Source organism: Orussus abietinus, unplaced genomic scaffold (genome assembly GCF_000612105.2).
Source record: "Orussus abietinus isolate OABI.00-Male unplaced genomic scaffold, Oabi_2.0 scaffold494, whole genome shotgun sequence".
NCBI classification, from domain to species: Eukaryota; Metazoa; Arthropoda; class Insecta; order Hymenoptera; family Orussidae; genus Orussus; species Orussus abietinus.
This window is the reverse complement of record NW_019394658.1, coordinates 684-18,927: the sequence shown is the minus strand read 5'-3', so window position 1 is coordinate 18,927 and position 18,244 is coordinate 684. Positions and strand designations below refer to the sequence as shown.

The 18,244-nt window shown below is 43.9% G+C and overlaps 1 protein-coding gene across 9 annotated transcripts; it reads right to left on the bottom strand.

Annotated features, from left to right (window-relative positions):
• Positions 1–1,441: 1,441 nt before the first annotated feature.
• On the bottom strand, positions 1,442–18,042 carry LOC105702650 (structural maintenance of chromosomes protein 4). 9 transcript variants are annotated; one of them, XM_012430363.2, is made up of 10 exons: positions 17,195–17,283; positions 16,408–16,481; positions 7,489–8,501; positions 6,976–7,198; positions 6,395–6,531; positions 6,050–6,271; positions 4,807–4,977; positions 3,317–3,445; positions 3,007–3,217; positions 1,442–1,912 (listed from the first exon to the last, which is right to left on the bottom strand). In XM_012430363.2, exons 3-10 carry the CDS (start codon positions 7,615–7,617, stop codon positions 1,860–1,862), a joined length of 1,275 nt encoding a protein of 424 aa, XP_012285786.1. In that variant the 5' UTR covers positions 7,618–8,501; positions 16,408–16,481; positions 17,195–17,283; the 3' UTR covers positions 1,442–1,859. The 9 variants fall into 9 exon arrangements, with proteins under 9 accessions (XP_012285786.1, XP_012285785.1, XP_012285787.1 ...); XM_012430362.2 differs by lacking the exons at positions 16,408–16,481; positions 17,195–17,283 and adding exons at positions 16,006–16,275; positions 16,354–16,372; XM_012430364.1 differs by lacking the exon at positions 16,408–16,481 and having other exon boundaries at positions 17,195–17,310.
• Between the last annotated feature and the right edge of the window lie 202 nt (positions 18,043–18,244).

Genomic DNA, 18,244 nt, shown 5'->3' with positions numbered 1-18,244 from the left:
GCGGCGAAAATAGGTATAATAGGTGACACATCTCGATAAGAGGTACTTAAACCGTTTAAATAAATTTCCCCTTTTGCTTACAGTAGTTCTTTTTTATTAACACGGCCGAACACCGTTACACACGCACTCCACACGCCTCATTCACCCTGGGTAACTACGGGCCAGCTAAACAAGAGTCTCCCATCGAGACGATGGCTAATTCCCTCGGAACATTCACCAAGTTATTCCTCGACTAAGTTTATTGCAGTCAACAAATCGAATCGCACTCTCGACGCGTTACATCTAATTCCCCTGCTCTTTGCTCGGCTACGCACGATTTACGCGTAACATAATAAATACGCGCATTATTACTATCGTCCCCTCTTACTCGTTTTATCACAGCATTTCACGTATGAAATCGTGCTTCTCGCTATCACTGAATGTTAGACGACGGCCCCGACAGCGTCTCCCCCGTTTGATAAGGCGATGAGCGTTATCGGAGCACAGCTGTTACGCGTCTCGATTTCACGTAATGCTTCGGACCTACGCTCGCAGGAGCTCGAGACGTTAGTGCTTTTCTTCTCGTGGAAAGTGTAGAGAAAGCTAATACTTGGTCGATTCGGTGGTACTCGGTTAAAAACTACGTTAAACGGAACGTCCTTTTGCCTCTGCGCGTACAAGAATAACCGTGTTTTCAAAGTCGCGACAAAATAACGTCGCGTAGTGGTTTCCGAGAGTAGTGGTACAAGTTTCCTTACAGATACGGAAAGGAAATGAGAAAAGGAGATAACGAGTCGGACGAGACATTGAGGGACTACGGAATTTGTACTTTTCGTTTGATGTTACCCCACGTGGACGTCATCGCGTCTGCCGCCTAAAGCCCTAGCTAATCGACTTAAGGTGAAGTGAAACACGTCGAGGAACTTGATCGACGTCGATAAAGAAGATTTTTCTAAATGCCTACGTTGCCGACGTTCGTTTTTATATTGACAGCTGGGTCGAATTATATTGGGTATTGTACCAAATGGCATATTCCACCTGTCATTTTCGTACAATAATTACAAAGAAATCGAAGTAAAACTCCAGAAATCCTCTGGATTCGTGTCTTCTGGGGCCCTAATTGACTGCGGAGGGAACCCCTGCGCCATCTGTGATTTCCAGGTCAATTAAATTTTCACTTCGAGACCTCGTATTCCCATCGTTTTGGTAAAGAAGCGCATACAACCCTTTTTTTGCCTTTATCCCGTTGAAATGCGAGTTTATCGATTACCAGAGTGTTCTAAATTGTCGTAAAATTGTCCTGACCCTTTCGATTCTCATATCAGAGCCTTCAATAATTGTATATTGATCGAAATATCAGAGCTCGACGCCATTTTGGTTCTGGTCTGGACTGAGTTAAAAAATCTGTTTGAAAAATCCAAATTTTTAATGTGTCAGGACAATTCTTAGATGATCAGGAGTGACGTGTCAAAGTTTCGGACAGTTTGGTCTATACTCTTAAAAAAAAGTGTTGTATTCGAATCGACTGATTTGAAGGATGTTTCACTTCACCTTAAATGACCGGTAAATAAATTACACCTCGAACCTAGCGTTATTCTCGCGCAGGAATGATCGTTCCTCGTTCCTCTCCACCTTGCATTGGATATCTTCGCGAAAGCACTTGCGAAGAGAAGAAGTTAATCGTGAATGCCTTTCCTCCCTTCTCGTGACTCGTCGCCGGAGAGACGCGCAAATGCCCTCCAAAACTCGCGACCACTTCCTACTGCCTACGTATACGACGTTAGCGTTAACTTAATTATCCATTATGTACAAGTAAACGCGATTTCCTGCTAGGTTCATCCTTATTGACGAGGTACTGCTCCCCAACAGCGACTGCGGATTCAATGATTCGGCTTGGTCGTCGAAGACATGTTCCTCGACTCCTCGTTACTTCCTGAAAGGTAAGAGAACGTTCGATCATCTCCTGGGTAAGAACTGCAACGAGATCCTTAAGAGGATGTGAAAGTAGCATCCGAAAGCTCAATCGTTCGTGAAACTTTTCTACGAACTGGGTGTCTCAAATAGTTTCTTACTTTAAAACGTGAATATGTAGACCCTAAGGTAGGTCCTGAAACTAGCGAAATTTCACTTTTTATCAATTATTCTTAAAATACCTATAAAGAAATTTGAAAAGAATTGAAATTCCATGAGTTTTAGGACCTTCCTTATAGTCTTCCTATTCACGTTGTAAAGCTTCAAACCATTCGGTAAATCGAGTTGGGAGAAAAGCTTTATAAACAAAACCTCTTCGACGCCACTTTCACATCGCCTTAAGGGGCTATACCCTTGTGAACGTTTTTTTTTCTCAAAAAATACTGCATACAATGGCACAAACTTTTATTCCCATGAAAGGTCTAATGTAGGAGAATACAGGAGAATTTTTCTTTTTAGTAAAAAAGATACATATTTATTTATTTATTATTACAAACGTAGAGTAGTAAAAAAAATTGTTCGTTGCTGGCGCGGGTGATCTGAAACAAAAAATTTAGAAAGATTCTTAATCTGCAAGGCCGTCGCTATCGGCCGTACCTCAATCATGGTACAATTTTTATTTCAACTCCTACTTTTGCTTCAATCACAGCGCAAAAAAAACGTATTTTTGTTAACACTTTTGCAAAAAAACGCCGTCATTTTGTTAATTTATGATATAAATTAATAATTGAGGTACGGCCGGTAGCGATGGTCTTACAGATTAGGAATCTTTTTGAATTTTGTTTCAGATCACCAGGAGAACTTCAATCACCTGCGCCAGCAACGAACCATTTTTTGTTTACTACTCCACGTTTGTAATAATAAATAAATAGATACATATCTTATTTACTAAAAAGAAAAATTTGTCTCTATTCTCCTACATTAGACCTTTCATGGATAAGAAAAAGTTTCGTGCCGTTATATGAAGTACTTTTTGAGGAAAAATAGAATAGTAAAAAATGTGTAATCTTTTCGACGTTCACAGTGGCACAGTCCCTTAAAAAAGACGTTTCGAACCTAAGACCCCACGACCAGTCGCCGTTGTAGATTCCGGCGATGTCTGACCACGACTGGACGTTCCCTCCTCTTTTGATTTGACCCCTTGCTGCTTATTCTTAATACCCGTCGACGTTAACGGCGCGGACGAGTTCCTCAAAGCGTTATACGACTGCTCCAACTGTTTCAGCTTCCCGTTGACTTCGAGATCCATGGCTCGTATTTCCGCTAGCTGGAACGCCGCAAGTGAAATTTAAATCATTATCCACCATCCGTTGAATGTCTCCTCAACTATATAGATGTGTCCAGTTTCACCTGGAGGGCGAATTACCTGGTCCTTCAATTTGTTGACCAGCTCCGAAATGACTGCCTGCTCGGTAGCTTTGGCACATTCTCCCTCGAGGGACGTCACCTTCGTGCTCATACTCTGGGTAAGGTTCTGAAGCTCGGCCAGGGATTTCTGGAAATTAGGAATCATGGAAAGTTCTCCGGCAATTCCACCAAACTGTAGCATATATATATATGCTAGTTTTATAATATATATTGGGTTGATGCATGAGTCATTGCGCATTTTTTCAAACATAAAAATGCGCGCAGAAATTAAATGTTTTAACATAACGTTATATGTTATTTTAAAGAGAATTTTTTCCTCTACAAGAGTGTTTTAATGATTTTGTTAGATTTAATTTTTGTGAATTTTTAGGCAATTAAAATGGAGGGTTAAGTGGACAAAAATGAGCATTTTCGGCACTTTCTTTTGATTGAGTTTAATCGCGGCTCAAATGCTTCCAAAGCGGCTCGTGAAATTTGCGCTGTATACGGAGAAGAAGCTATGACCACAAGGACGGCTCAATGGTGGTTTTTGCGCTTTAAAAATGGAACTTTCGACCTCAAAAACACACACACACACACAGCGCTCGCTCAGGATGTCCGGTTGAATTTGATGAAGAGCGATCGAACCAGCTTATCCATGAAAACCCGCGACAATCGACCAGAGAATTGGCACAAGAAATGGACTGAAAAATTAAATCTAATAAAAATATTAAAACACTGTCTTGTAGAGGACAAATTTCTCTTTAAAATAACATATAACGTTATGTTAAAACATTTAATTTCTGCGCGCATTTTTATATTTGAAAAAAATGCGCAATGACTTATGCATCAACCCAATATATAGGGGATAGATCCCGAAACGGACGGTACGGCGCTGGTGTCGCGTGTCATGCGGTAGTACCAAAGAATTCATAAGTCCCATAGAAGCCCAGATCCTATGTTAGCGCTTGATGCTCTAAAAGTCGGCTAACAAACCAGAAATGGGGGTAAAAGAGAGATCGCATGCGTTAGCCAAAGATATCTCACATACGGGAGGAAGAGAGACGCATATAGAAAGGCGAGTATTGGGTGTAAGATAAAGAAAGAATGCAATTCGCTATATATCGCCATAATATGAAGAGAGACGGAGAGATGCTTACAGCGCCGCCATCCGTTTGCTAACATACTATTTATCGAGCATCGAACGTCCGTATCTTTCGGGACTTCTATGGAGACTTCTGAATTCTTTGGTAGTACACTACCAGTCCTCATGCCAGTAACGAGAGAGTCTGTCTTACAATTATTTAAGCGGGTATCCATTACTTCGAAGGCAAACATTTTGGCCACGTGTATATGCAGTAGTGCAACGCCGGTCCTCATGCCAGTAACGAGAGAGTATGTCTTACAGTATGTCTTACAGTATGTCTTACAGTATGTCTTGCAGTATGTCTTACAGTATGTCTTAGAGTACGGTGAATATGCGGGAGACAAAATTCTCTTCAGGCTTACCCGATCGTCGTCGCTCAACTGGAGCTTGGTCGAAAGGGTTTCATTGACGCGATTTAGATCGCTCGTTAATCGCGCTATCGTCGCATTAAGTTCCTCCGTTTTTATTTCAGTTCCATTGGTAGCCAACGCCTGGGGCGACTGGAACCTTTCCGAGATGTCGTCCAACGAGTGCTGCAACGAGAGATTCGGATCAGCCATTGCGTTTGAGTATTCTTCCCGTTAAGGTGATGTGAAAGTGGGGTCGAAGAGGTTTTGTTTATAAAACTTTTCTCCCAACTCGATTTACCGAATGGTTTGAAACCTTACAATGTGAATAGGGCGACTATAAGGAAGGTCCTGAAACTCATGAAATTTCAATTCTTATCATATTTCTTTATAGGTATTCTAAAAAAAAGTTTGTAAAAAATGAAATTTCCCGAGTTTCAGGACCTACCTTATGATCTCCATATTTAGGTTTTAAAGTATGAAACGATTTGAGACACCCAGTTCGTAGGAAACTTTTATGAACGATTGAGCTTTCGGATGCCACTTTCACGTCCCCTGAAATTGGCGCACACGGTGAGCCTTTAAGGTGAAGTGAAACCCCCTTGAAATCAGTCGATTCGAATACAACACTTTTTTTTAATGGTATTAGACCAAACTGTCCAAAACTTTGACACACCACTCCTGATCACCAAAGAATTGTCCCGACACACTCAAAATTTGGATTTTTTAACCAAATTTTTTAACAGCCCAGACCAGAAGCAAAATGGCTTCGGCTCTCATATTTCGATCAATATACAATTATCGAAGGCTCTGATATGAGAATCGAAAAGGTCAGGACAATTTTACGACAATTTAGAACACTCTGGTAGTCGATAAACTCGCATTTAAGCGGGATAAAGGCAAAAAAAGTGTCGTATGCGCTTCTATGCTAAAACGATGGTAATATGAGGTCTCGGAGTGAAAATTGAATTGACCTATAAATCACAGATGGCGCAGGGGGTCCCTCTGCAGTCGATTAGGGCCCCAGAAAGCATGAATCCAGAGGATTTCTGGAGTTTTACTTCGATTTCTTTATAATCATTGTGCGAAAACGACAGGTGGAGTATGCCATTTGGTACAATACGCAATATAATTCGACCCAGCTGTCAATATAAAAACGAATGTCGGCAACGTAGGCATTTAGAAAAATCGTTATCGACGTCGATCAAGTTCCTCGACGCGTTTCACTTCACCTTAAACTAAATAACGACCGACCAACCTTGAGATCAGTGATGTTTTGCCGCATAGTGGTTTGAGCATCCTGCAGCTTGGCGTTGGTCCTCTTCAAGGTGGCGATCGTGACTCCAAGGTCCTGAATTTGACTGCCGAACCGAGCAACGGTATTGGACAGCTCGTTCAACCCTTTTGGCACGCTTGCGAGTTCCGGGGAATCCTGAAGAGTCTCTTGAACTTGTCGCAAACCGTGCTGCATGCCAGACAACTGGAGGAAAAAAGAAGCCTCGTTAAAGGATGCCGTACGTAGCGTAACCCTTCTTATCGATTAAAAAGAACGGTCGAATAGAATCGGTCGTTCTATCCGACAGAAACCACGTGCTGTCCTTACTTGTGCCGTAAAATTGTTCATCTGGAGCTTGAGATCGGACAAGTGTGAGAATATGATCGTCTGGTTATTCTGGAGATCCCTCGACAAAGAGTGGCACTTCTGCAGGGCATCGGGCACGCCTTCGCTTCCAGCTATCACTGCAATATAAACAATCAGTTGTACCTTACATGACAAGACTCCCTTCTTTCAATTCGCTACATATTAAATAAACGATACAAGAGGTATCCGACATATCAAGTGAAACTACAGCTCGAGCAAAGCCTAGAAACGCTTAAAATCCCACCTCACAGGCCTTGGGCGGTAAAAAACTCGGTTTTCGAGTAATTAACACCTGTACCACGCGTGACATATATCCCTAAAATTAGGGTGACATTATCCAGTCTCCAGGTCGGGATAAATATAATTCTCGTAGAAGGCAGGGGCCCGGTGACCAAGGTACGACCCCGGGAGTGCCCCTTGGAACCCCGCTGCCAAGTCGGGGACGAAAGACTCTAAAGGCTCGTTTTATTAATCACAGGTACAGGAAAAGGTGGGTTTGCTCGACCAATCGGCCCAAGGTAACCGTCTCCTGGGAGCAGTACCTTGATCCAGTTCGGTTCTGAGAGCCGTGAGCTGCTGACGCACGTCGATGAAGAGCCAGATCAAGGTGGCGGTGGCTAGAACCGAGGTGCAGACCAGGAAGGCGTTGCAGGCCCTCAGGAGACCTGGACAAGCCTGCCTCCTCCGGCCCCGGGTCTTCCTGGCGCTCCTCGTCGAGACGGTCCAGTATTCCGAGCGCTCGTCGCTGCTGTCGGTCAGCAATTCCTGGAGAACCAGCAAGAACACCATTCTCAATACCGAGGAAACCCGTCGATCTCGACCCGGGAATTATCGCACCAACGACAACAAAAGGCAGAAAGAAGAAAGACCCAGGGTGGGACCTAGGGAGGGCCCCCCGACTTCTCGGGGACACCTCTCCGAGAAATCGCGAACTCCACCTCGCACTAATCGGCCGAAACATCCCAAGGACGTTTCCTTTCCTCCTTTTATTTTTTTTTATTCGCATGCACTAGGAGTCGACGAGCGAACGATTATCGGTTGCAGGTCGAGGGTACCTGGGAGCTGCGTTTCCCGGAGTTCCTCCTGGACACCGCGTGGGGCGGCGCGAGGGCGTCGAGTTCCTTCCGCTTCTTCATCTTCTTCGTCGGGGGCCGAAGGGGCACGGTCACAGCCACCGAGTCCATCTCCACGGCCACGCGGCCCCCCTGTGCGCCCTCACCCCCCACGGCACCCTCCAACACCTGCTACGTGACCCCCTGCCGACCGGGTCACCTGGCTTCCGGTTCCCCTAACCGGTCACCTCCTTCGTCGGCGCATCGAATGTCTCCTCCGGCTGTCGACTGGCATCCAACGTGGCTCCGCCGTCGCGACGCTGGCGTCGGGGGCGTTTCGACGGCTCTCGGAGACTGATCGATCCGTGGACGCCCTCGGACGCCGGCTCATCTAAGGACGGCGAGGAAAAGTCCAGGAGAATCCTTCCCGTGACTTCCGGTCACCTTGCCCTCCGACGCGCCGACCAGGGCGACATCCGGCGACGTCAAAGGACGCCCGCGACGCCTCGTTATCTCTCGAGATCGGATCCTCTTTCGATTCCCTCGAACCGGCGAAAAATCGGATCTTCTCTCTTGGAGTCACGTGACGCGCCACGTGGACTTTGACAGGTGGAATTAATTCCTCGGGATTGTCGCCGACCTCGATCCTCTTGTGCTGGACCTCGACGTCGATCGGGGGATCGGTAGCGATCCTCTGGGTCCCCAAAATCCGACGATTTTCGTCTGGACGGGTAGATTAGGTTAGGTCAGGTTTGCCCGATAACTGCGCGCTCCGGGACCACGTGACTTTGACAGCTGATCCTTCGGAAGGCTTCCAGGTGACTTTCCGGTGGATCCTCTCGAGCGCCGGTCCATTTGGCGACTCGATCGCGGATTTATCTCGACTTTTCTTCCTCTTGGATGGATTTTAGGGGGCGCGACCGGCCGAGGCTGCGACTTTTAAGCCTCGCTCCTATTAACGGCGTCGCACGTCCAACTGCGGCTCGAGGAACCGACGCCGGTCATCTTGCCGAGGCCTGAAATGCATTTGTTTCTCGCGTGACAAGCCGAGCTCGACAAAGAGGCGCAAAGGGGAGCCGCCTTATTGAGAGGACGCTGGGAAAACGAGAATGGGTCGAGGATGGCGAGGTGCATATCTTTCTTCTTTTTTTTTCTTTTCTTTTAAGGACACACCTTAAGGAGGCTCTGCCTTTGTTCTCTCGCGCGTGGGTAGTTTATCAATGTCGGATCCCGCAATTTTATATGCACTTTTTCGAATTTTCGCGAACTTCGGCGGGACTTTCGCGCTCTCTGCGATTTTCTCTAATTCTTTAATCTCTATTTTTATGGCCGCTTAAGGTGAAGTGAAACACGTCGAGGAACTTGATCGACGTCGATAAAGATTTTTATAAATACCTACGCTCGTTTTTATATTGACAGCTGTGTCGAATTATATTGGGTATTGTCCTAAATGGTATAGTCCATTTGTCTTTTTTGTACAATAATTATAAAGAAATCGAAGTAAAACTCCAGAAATCCTCTGGCTTCATGCTTTCTGGGGCCCTAATTGTCTGCAGAGGGACTCCTTGCGCAATCTGTGATTTCCAGGTCAATTAAATTTTCACTCCAAGACCTTGTATTCTCATCGTTTTACCATAGAAGCGCATAAAACACTTTTTTTGCCTTTATCCCGTTTAAATGCGAGTTTATCGATTACCAGAGTGTTCTAAATTGTCGTAAAATTGTCCTGACCTTTTCGTTTCTCATATCAGAGCCTTCGATAATTGTATATTGATCGAAATATGAGAGCCGAAGCCATTTTGCTTCTGGTCTGGGCTGTTAAAAAATTTGGTTAAAAAATCCAAATTTTGAGTGTGTCGGGACAAATCTTTGGTGATCAGGAGTTATGTGTCAAAGTTTCGGACAGTTTGGTTCAATACCCTTAAAAAAATTGTTGTATCCGAATCGACTGATTTGAAGGGGGTTTCACTTCACCTTAAAGGGGATTTCGATGCTCAATCGGGCTCAATTGTAGGAATTACGGCTTAAGCGATGCCTTAGAACTCTTCACGGCTCCGAGAGCGGCTTTCGTATTTAGGAATTAAGGTTATCAGTTCGATTGCGATAACGACGTGCCGCCGACAAGCCGGGTCCCCGATGTGCGTACGCACGACCTGGCGACGCGAATGGAAATTTGTGCCTCGGTTTTTATTATTTTTCCTCCCCTTTTGACGGTAGACTCGAAGGAATGACCTCGTTCTCGTCAATGAACGAGTGACGATTTCTGCACGCTTATAAAAAATTTCAACGTAAAAGCGCCCCCTCCCCCCCCCCGTGATTTATTATCGAGAACCTGTCTTTTTATTCGCCTATTGTCTCTTCTCCACCCTCACGTGTGGAGATTCCGGTCCACGTCGTAAAAAAGATTGAATACCTCGGTACCGAAATGACATGCCATTAGTTCTTTCCGGGCCGGCGGAAAAGACGCGTTTTATCGCTTTTTAACGGCGCAATTATTCATAACCGGGTATTAGTATCGAGCATTGTTTGCGAGTGCCTGACGGACTAAGTCGAGATCTCTCGGGAGAAGAAAAAAAAGAAAAAAAGAAAAAAAAAGCACTCTTATCACGGATTTCGTTATCGAGAGACGCCATCGATCACTCGACTGCCAATGGAGCCTTATCAGTCGCGCCGGATATATTCGCTGAGAGAGAGAGGAAAAGTTTCGGCGTTTGTTCGGCGACTTTAGGGAACGGAAAGTGAAACTTTGAGGCCACGTGTGATTCATGAGTCTTCATATCGGTACCCCGTTCAACTGGTGATACGCGTACGTGCCGTTTACCTCGAAGGACTCTTACACGCGTAGTTTGCGTGGAACAATGTTGAGCAATCAGTCGAAAAAAAAAAAAAAAGAGAAAAAGAAAGAGCAGTTTCACGCGAAGAAAAATCGGGGAGAGAACTAGGGCAACCACTCTCCTTGAAATTTGGATTTCTAAGGATCCGAATTTTTTCGAAATCTCGTGCCCACCTCCACTCGTCTAAAAATCGAGATTTCTAAAGATTAAGGCAATTTAAATACGTATAAACTTCACCGCACTTTTAAAATCCGAAGACTTTAAGCGCACTTTTAGTGCATATGTAAAATCCGAGGACTTTAAGCGCACTTTTAGCGTACATCTAAATATCCGAGGACTTTAAGCGCACTTTTAGCGTACATCTAAATATCCGAGGACTTTAAGCGCACTTTTAGCATCTAGACATTCGAATTTTTCGAAATCTCCCGCCCACCTCGAGTCGTCTAAAAATTCAGATATCTAAAGATTAGGCAATTTAAATCCGTATAAATTTTACAGCACTTTTAAAATCCGAGGACTTTGAGCGCACTTTTAGCGCAAATTTAAAATCCGAAGACTTTAAGCGCACTTTAAGCATCTAGATATCTGAATTTTTCGAAATCTCCCGCCCACCTCGACTCGTCTAAAAATCGAGATTTCTAAAGATTAAGGCAATTTAAATACGTATAAACTTCACCGCACTTTTAAAAACCGAAGACTTTAAGCACACATTTAGCACACATTTACAATCCGTGCACTTTAAGCGCACATTTAGCAACTAGATATTCGAATTTTTCGAAATCTCCCGCCCACCTCAACGAGTCTAAAAATCGAGATCTCTAAAGATTAAGGCAATATAAAATCCGTAGAAATCTCACCGCACATGTACAAACCGAAGACTTTAAGCGCACTTTTAGCGCACACTTAAAATCCTAGGACTTTCAGCGCACTTTAAGCATCCAGATATCCGAATTTCTCGAAATCTCCCGCCCACCTCGTCTTGTCTAAAAATCGAGATTTCTAAAGATAAAGGCAATTTAAATTCGTATAAATTTCACTGTACATTTAAAAACCGAAGACTTTAAGCGCACATTTAAAAACCAATGACTTTAAGCGCACTTTAAGCATCTAGATATCCGAATTTCTCGAAATCTCCCGCCCACCTCGACTCGTCTAAAAATTCAGATTTCTAAAGATTAAGTCAATATAAATCCGTAGAAATCTCACCGCACATTTAAAATCCGAGGGTCCCTCGAGATGGCTCGAACCTTATACGAAGAGACTTAATATAAATCAACCTTGATCCCTTTTGGAGCCCAACCAAAAGTTTAGCGGCGAAGCTCGAGATCGTCCTCGACTCGAGGAGTTGAGAGTCGACGTGGGTTAGTTAAAGCCCAGGCTTTAATAAATAATTTAGTATAATTATTTCCTTCCTTTCCGGTGATCTATCGAGATCATCCAGGTGTTATTGTCACGGAAGGCCCCAATGTCCCACGAACCTCCACCGACGTGTCCCCACGAGGTATCCGCGTCCACGCAACGGCAGAACGTGCCGATCGATTCCGGGTGCGAGCCTCGTCGTAGGAAACCTTTCGACATGCGTAGCCAAATGTACGTTAAGGTGAAGTGAAACGCGTCGAGGAACTTGATCAACGTCTATAAAGAAGATTTTTCTAAATGCCTACGTTGCCGACGTTCGTTTTTATATTGACAGCTGGGTCGAATTATATTACGTATTGTACCAAAGGGCATATTCCACCTATCGTTTCCGTACAATAATTATAAAGAAATCGAAGTAAAACTCCAGAAATCCTCTGGATTCATGCCTTCTGAGGCCCTAATTAACTGCGGAGGGACCCCTTGCGCCATCTGTGATTTCCAGGTCAATTAAATTTTCACTCCGAGACCTCGTATTAGCATCGTTTTAGCAAAGAAGCGCATACAACACCTTTTTTGCCTTTATCCCGTTCAAAATGCGAGTTTATCGATTACCAGAGTGTTCTAAATTGTCGTAAACTTGTCCTGACCCTTTCAATTCTCATATCAGAGTCTTCGATAATTGAATATCGATCGAAATATCAGAGCTCGACGCCATTTTGGTTCTGGTTTGGGCTGAATTAAAAAGTTTTGTTAAAAAATCCAAATTTTGAATGTGTCGGGACAATTCTTAGATGATCAGGAGTGAGGTGTCAAAGTTTCGGACAGTTTGGTCCAATACCCTTAAAAAAAAGTGTCGTATTCGAATTGGCTGATTTGAAGGGAGTTTCACTTCACCTTAACGTCCTCGCCTCGTCATGGACGCGAATCTCGCGATCACGAATGAGCCAATCTCCTCGGGAGGCCCGTCAATGGAGCACTTCGTCTCCGACTTCCCACCCGAGGGCTGAATCCTCGAGGAGTAGAGCGAGCGTTATCGATACAAGGGGCTTATCAATTTATTGATAAACCGTGGCCGAGAGCCCGACAAGTTTCCCCGGTCAAGTTCAATTACGCGTCCCGTCGCGCACCCGTTCGATATTCCCCATATGTGCCCATAATTATGAAAGTGGTCTAAGTCATATATTTTTTGTTTCGAAATTACATTGAATTAATTTCGTTTGAAATAATATGGGGTGAAATAACTGATAAACTCATTTTTTTTTTAATTTTGACTTAGAACACTTTCATAATTATGGGCACATATATCTTCCCTCCCTCGAAGGACTCGACTCGAAAGCCCCGCGTGTAGGAATGAAGGCCAAGAACAATTAAAAAAAAAAAGAAAAGAAAAATCGGGAGATAAGTCTGGATTTTTTCCCTCCCTCGTGCGACTGGACGACAGCCGTACGCGAATAAGGAAGGCCGAGGAAAAGTCGAGGAAAAATAATAAACGTGAGATAAGTCTTGATAACTCGACCCTAGGTGCACTTCGGGAATTTAATACGGATATCCTTTTCTGCGAGTATACTGGTTACTGCGCGTTGAGTACCGGCAGATAGTGGTGGAATTACCCAGATAATAATCGACACGAGTAGATGGTTAATTATAAATAAATCCCAAGTACCCTTGGCATGTTGTCGCGGCCGAGCGCGGCGGGAAATCACTCCAGCTCTCGTCAGAGGATCGATCGTAAATATTCATGGAGACATTTAGATGAGATTATTTCGAATAAAAAAGAAGAAGAAGAAAAAACAAGCCGCGGAATAAAGGCGCGCGCGACCAGCGAGAACCGCCTCCACCGATAAGTGACTCCGAGCGACTGATATGTCCCAGCGCGAGCAAAGGCGACCGCGGAACACGTACACGAAATGCGCGAGATAAGAGCTCGTAATCGACTGGAGGTGGTTTTTTTTTCCAAGTACATCGCCGATATCCAGTCGCCCCCACTTGGCGAGCCTGAGAGAAAAATCGTGGAAAAGGCAGAGTCCTCGGTCGGCCTCGAGTCGAGTCGCTGATATCGAGAGGAGCGTTTTTAAAAATACACCGCTCGCACTGAAATAAACAGCGGACTCCACTTCCGAGGTGGTACACTACTCGAAGGGTTATACCAAGGGAGAAGCGACCAATGGGACGATTTCTGCTTGGGATTTAAAATAAAAAAGAAATACGAGTACTGAGTCGAGGTTTTTAAGTTTTGTTTTACGTTTAGAAGTGTATCGACACAATTCGAAGGGAATATTCCGAGGGAGAAGTGGAAGAGACGGCCAACGGGACGATTTCTCGTTGAGATTTAAAATAAAAAAGAAATACGAGTACCGAGTCGAGGTTTATAAATTTGGTTTTAGGTTTATAAGTGTATCGACACAATTCGAAGGGAATATTCCGAGGGAGATGTGGAGGAGACGGTCAATGGGACGATTTCTGGTTGATTTAAAATAAAAAAGAAGTACGAGTACTGAGTCGAGGTTTTTAAGTTTCGTTTTAGGTTTATAAGTGTATCCACACAATTCGAAGGAAATATTCCGAGGGAGAAGTGGAGGAGACGGCCAATGGGACGATTTCTGGTTGAGATTTAAAATAAAAAAGAAATATAAGTACTGAGTCGAGGTTTTTATGTTTCGTTTTAGGTTTATAAGTGTATCCACACAATTCGAAGGGAATATTCCGAAGGAGAAGTGGAGGAGACAGCCAATGGGACGATTTCTGGTTGAGATTTAAAATAAAACAGAAATACGAGTACCGAGTCGAGGTTTATCAAATTTTTTAGCACAAACTCCGAAGGGAATATTCCGAGTGATAAGCTAAGATGGCCAATGGGGTGATTTTTGATTGTCTCGAAATAAAGAAATAAAAAATCAAGCACTGGGTCGAGGTTTATAAGTTTTGTTTTAGTTTCATAAGTGCATCGATACAACTCGAAGGGAATATTCCGAGAGAGAAGTGTAGGAGACGGCTAATGGGACGATTTCTGGTTAAGATTCAAAATTAAAAAAGAAATCCAAGTACTGCATCAAGGTTTACCAAATTTTTCGCTACGAAGCCAGAAGGGAATATTCCGCGTGATAAGCGAAGATGACCAAAGGGGCGATTTTTGCCCGGCACGGTGGAGGCTTGAAATAAAAAGGAATCATGCACCGAGTCGAGGTTTATAATCATCCCCAGAGGGGGTGTATCGGGAACCGAGACGAGGGGTTAAAAGGAAGGAACGAGTCGAGCACCTGACGGAGGAATCGTCGAGGGACGAAATGGCCGAGCTCGAGGAACGAGCGACTGCTCGCGCGGGGTGGTTTCCGCGGAGTACTCGCGAGGCATGCCCGATATCGACTAAAGGGGGTTGGTACCCGGGGAGAGGTCGTCAAGGGGATGGCGGGGATAAGGGGGGAGCTAGCGTCGGAGAATTTCCAAAAGCGACGGACCTAGGGGCGGCTGTGCATTTTTTCCACCCTCCCGGTGACGCGCCTTTCCTCTTTTCCACCCTTTCCACCCTTTTCCTCGGAGCTTCACCCTCCGGCGATCTGGCTTTCGGCCGACAGACGTCGAGGGGGAACGGGGAAATGAATTTCCCCGGGTGTTTCCCGGTTTATTTCCACCCGGTTACAGGGAGGGAAACATCCCCCGCGGAATGTGCGGAACGCACCCCCTCACGAAATTCAAGAATTCCTCGTCAGTGGAATAAAATTTCAGAATTTTGTCCAGAAAGTCTTCGATACTTCAGGGTGTTCTTTTATGAACCAGAGGAGAGAGGGGGATGAACGCCGCGGTTCGAACGGTCGATTTCAATTTCAGGATATGGTAATTAATTTTCACCGGTGGATGTTTTTTTTTTCTTTCTTTCTGAGGAATTCCAGTGTGTGTATATACTGGGGATTCCTCCCCAGTTTTCCGTGATCACGTAGAACCTCGGAAAGAGGGCGAGCTAACGAAACGTCGGAGGAAGGGATGGACCGGTGAAATGGCTTTCCCCGGTTTATTTTTACACTTTACACAAGGATGGGTCTGAATTAGATGCCCGGGACGAGCGGGGATTAAATGCAACATTTTGAGGACGAGGGGTTGCATTTTCGCAAATCCCTTCCCACCCTCTTTAAACCGCCCCTCGAGCGCCAAAGAGGCGAGGAAAACGTTCCTAACCGAACTCGAGACGTCACGAACGCGTTGAAGGTCCTTCATGAATTTTATTAAATGTAAACTGGAGTTCTGGCTCACCGAAAGGCAGAAGAGGAAAGATAAAGAAACCAGAGCGTAGCCTGCATTAAACGCTACTCGTTGCGAGACGAGGGAAATATACCTTTGTACGTCCTCTCTTTTTCACCCTCCTCTTGAGGAGAGATGAGCAAACGTTGCAAATGATAAAATGCCGAAAGGGGACGCGAGGTCAAACGAATCTCCATGTCCCTTTCTATCTCGCTTTCGTTTTGCAGGAAACCGCTCGAACTCGATGAATTTGTCGTATTTCGTATATCTCACATACTAAATGGAAATCCTGCAGAATTTCGTACAAGGATGGAATCGAAGATCAGCTCTATCGAACGGTTCGAAATTCGGGTCACGTTTCAATCTGGTGGACAAATTGTATTTTGCATGAAATAATTCTGTCGAAACATTTCAGAAGGGGCTGAATGAATAAAGAACGTACAGAAAGGTGATATTTTTCTAGGGGTGGAGGTTCCGACAGGAAGCACGTAGATACCTCTTTAATCATTGATCCGAATAGGTGGGCTGGGTTCTATGAAGAAGCCCTCGACTTCATGATCCCCCTTTGAACTGCAACCAATGATTGCACCCGCGATGCTTTAAAAATCCACAGAGCCCATGAGGGATGCAGTTAATCGTACCCTCAGGCAATGGAATGCACTCCGAGGAAATGAAAGGCTCAAGGAGGGACTTGAACTCCTTCCTGAGTGATTTGCGCATTGCAGATACTATTTTCCAATACCTGACGGTCTTAAATATAAACATTAGACGATACATGTCTTGTGTAATACATGCCAAAAAAAGAATACGCTGTTACAGATTTCCCAACGAGAGAAGGCGGTATTTTTAGCATGCTCAGCGTCTGTGAAAAGTGCTACGGTCCAGTGAGCCTTTTGATATTCCTGTTTGAATAATCTCAGACTAATTACTCATTCTGTCTAGCACTTCGAAGTGATAATTTCAGGCTTCGTGTTTTTTTTTGACGCTCATAAAGATTATGGAATCGTTGCAAGGATATATCCTTGAGACAAATCTAGGTTATACAATTTACAGCGATTAGATATTTAAAGTACATAGATAGTAGCGACGAAACTGCCTTTGCTCTTGCTGTAGTTTTTCTTGCCATTTACAGTACAGAATATTTTTAACGTTCAAAATTTAAAGTAGCATGTGATGCAGAACTCGGTTTAAATGTTTTTGCCCGAAAATAAAATACTTGAATGTTCTTACAGTTATACTTTACTCTTAACATAATATTTTTTTAATTCTTTCGCTGTATTTACCAGATTTTATGGAGATGTTCATCTTTCCAATTTCGCCATATAATATTGCTGCAAACCATGACAGAGCCACTAGCCAAAATGTTATTAAAATAGCAGCTAACCATAAGGAGATTATTCTCAGCTGTGACCGAGCGCAATTACAGACATGGCCTTGCTTCACCTTGACACCATCAGGACGATGACGCCTGTAATATAAAATAGTTGTTATCTGTATACATACTTTTCACTGTTTATATCACACATTAACAAACTACATACACGTATTTCAGTAATAAAATGATTCAAGGATAGTACAACACAATGAATTTCACGGAATTGTCTATATTCATTATGGTGTATCCAATCTAATTCTGATATTGCAATGTATTCAGATTTTATTATAAAATACATCAAACGTCAAAGGTCATAATATTCAACGGTTTAACCCACCGTTTGACTCTCTTCTTCCTCGGCGTAAGGATTAAATCAGATGCCTCGGAATCACTCTCCGAAAGCAAATCCAATAGATTGATGGTCTCCTTTTTATTCAGATTTTCCATACTTTATTCAAATCCGCGAATCATCCTGAATGCTTGACTAAGTGTCAAGAATTGGCGACACATACCGGACATAACCTTCTTAGGTTCAAATGAAGCCATAGAGTGTGACTTGTAAATACTTCATTACAGAACCTTTTTTAATCCAAGACATTTTGCTTCTTGTTATAGTTTACAGGTTAGTTCCTCATTACATCTAATAGAAGTAGCGTCAAACAGTTATCGCTCACTACATCCGCATTGTCTATATCGCGTAGAAACTTTGACTATATATATACCCATGAACTGCTAGCACCTGTCTCTGTTAAGCACTGTTAAGCAAGTCAACCGCGGAGCGCCACTTCACGGTCCAACGTCCATGCACTAAAACTTTTTGAGAACGTCGCCGAGATAGTGGAAACTGAAACTTAGCAGTCCAGATTGGTTTTTCATTCTCGAACGGCCTCGAAGCAATTATTAGGTTTGTTCGCGTTGACTATGTACACTAGAGTTCTAAATCCAGTAAGTACGTCAG